Consider the following 1,998-nt stretch of genomic DNA (forward strand, 5'->3'; position numbering starts at 1 on the left):
CTCACGCCTCCTCACGCCGCCTCACGCTGGGACAGGAGACGCTGATCAAAGGTAGAACACACTGGGGAAACAAAAGGCTACCTAACCACTAGGCTACCTGCTGCTAGGCTACCTGCCGGTTACTGGCCCAGCTCTCTAACCACTAGGCTACCTGCTGGTTACTGGCCCAGCTCTCTAACCACTAGGCTACCTGCTGGTTACTGGCCCAGCTCTCTAACCACTAGGCTACCTGCCGTTAGGCTACCTACTGGTTACTGGCCCAGCTCTCTAACCACTAGGCTACCTGCCGCTAGGCTACCTGCCAGTTACTGGCCCAGCTCTCTAACCACTAGGCTACGTGCTGGTTACTGGCCCAGCTCTCTAACCACTAGGCTACGTGCTGGTTACTGGCCCAGCTCTCTAACCACTAGGCTACGTGCCGGCTACTGGCCCAGCTCTCTAACACTAGGCTACGTGCCGCTAGGCTACCTGATGCTAGGCTACCTGCCGCTAGGCTACCTGATGCTAGGCTACCTGATGCTAGGCTACCTGCCGCTAGGCTACGTGCCTCCCCTACACCTTCTAATCTTCTATTAGAAAGTGTCTATTGTAACCTAGCCCAGTGGTCTATGAAGGCAGCGGCGTCTCTCCTAGATGATCTAGCAGCTCATTAGGCTGGGTGTTAATTCCTGTCACATAAAGGCTGGAGGAACAGGACGGGTGGGTTGCCCCGACAGACAGCCAGGCTAGTTAAGGTTGGCTAAGGTTGACTCTCATTAGGCCTGCAGTGTCCCACTGTCCGAGTACAACTGTCAGGTTGTAGAGCCACGACACGCCACCATGCGGAGGTCTGTACCTGCGGCTGGTGTGTCAGTCTGCTTCTTCTGGCTGTAAATGTGAACCACAGCTCTTTTCCCTCAGATAAATCAACATGCTTAACCACCTCACAGGACAAATACCTGTCTGTCTGTCTGTCTGTCTGTCTGTCTGTCTGTCTGTCTGTCTGTCTCTCTCTCTCTCTCTCTCTCTCTCTCTCTCTCCCTCTCTCTGTCTGTCTCTCTGTCTCTCAGTGTCTCTTTCTCAGTCTCTCTCTCTCTCTCTCCATTTTCTAATCCTAATTAAAAGTAAAGGAGGAGAAAGAGCTGGAAGGAGGAAGAATCAACAGGAAAAGCTGTCCCAGAGACGGCTGTGGTCTGAGATGAGGGGGGGGTGGTGGTTATGGGGAACAGAGGGAGGGACAGTGAGAGAGGTTGGGGGTATTTGGTACGGTGGGGGTGCTGGGCCCCCTAATTATTTTGAAGGGTATTAAGTCATCAGATTTACTTTTATCTTGACTGCATTGGGGAAGTCGTGCATAATTAATGACAGGGAGCTTATTAGGAAAAGATGATTAGGCAAATTACACAGGTGTCGGATGCATTTTTCATGATGAGCTTTCCAACAGCAGGCAGGCCGTGAGGCCGGGACAATCCTGCATTTCCATCTGTTCTCTCTTTGTGTGTGTGTGTGTGTGTGTGTGTGTCGGTGTGGGTGTCTGTATGTGGGTGCCTGTATCTCGGTGTGTGTGTGTGTCTGTGTGTGTGTGTGTGTCTGTGTGTGTCCGTGTGTGTCGGTGTGTGGGTGTCTGTATGTGGGTGCCTGTGTTTCGGTGTGTGTGTGTGCGTGTCGGTGTGGGTCCGTGTGTGTCAGTGTGGTTGTCTGTATGTGGGTGCCTGTGTCTCGGTGTGTGTGTGGTGTGTGTGTGTGTGTCGGTGTGGGTGTCTGTATGTGGGTGCCTGTGTCTCGGTGTGTGTGTGCGTGTGTGTCTGTATGTGGGTGCCTGTGTCTCGGTGTGTGTGTCTGTGTGTGTGTGTGTGTGTGTGTGTGTGTGTGTGTGTGTGTGTGTGTGTGTGTGTGTGTGTGTGTGTGTGTGTATGTGTTCTGTTCTCCTATCAGAATGTCACTGCGGGGGAATTTATGTGACAGGGCAATAAAAGCAAACGGTTAGGGCCAGAAAGCACACACACACACACACAGACA

The 1,998-nt window shown here is 52.5% G+C and overlaps 1 protein-coding gene across 1 annotated transcript in view; it reads left to right on the plus strand.

Moving 5' to 3' along the window:
- Positions 1-1,998, plus strand: part of LOC118942996 (basic proline-rich protein-like) — a 27,549-nt gene that overhangs the window by 16,026 nt on the left and 9,525 nt on the right. The window contains exon 2 of the mRNA XM_036958460.1: positions 1-51. This exon is cut by the window's left edge and continues 613 nt beyond it. Within this exon, the coding sequence (XP_036814355.1) occupies positions 1-51 (51 nt within the window). The remainder of the gene's footprint in view (positions 52-1,998) is intronic.

Source organism: Oncorhynchus mykiss, chromosome 21 (genome assembly GCF_013265735.2).
Source record: "Oncorhynchus mykiss isolate Arlee chromosome 21, USDA_OmykA_1.1, whole genome shotgun sequence".
Taxonomy (NCBI): domain Eukaryota; kingdom Metazoa; phylum Chordata; class Actinopteri; order Salmoniformes; family Salmonidae; genus Oncorhynchus; species Oncorhynchus mykiss.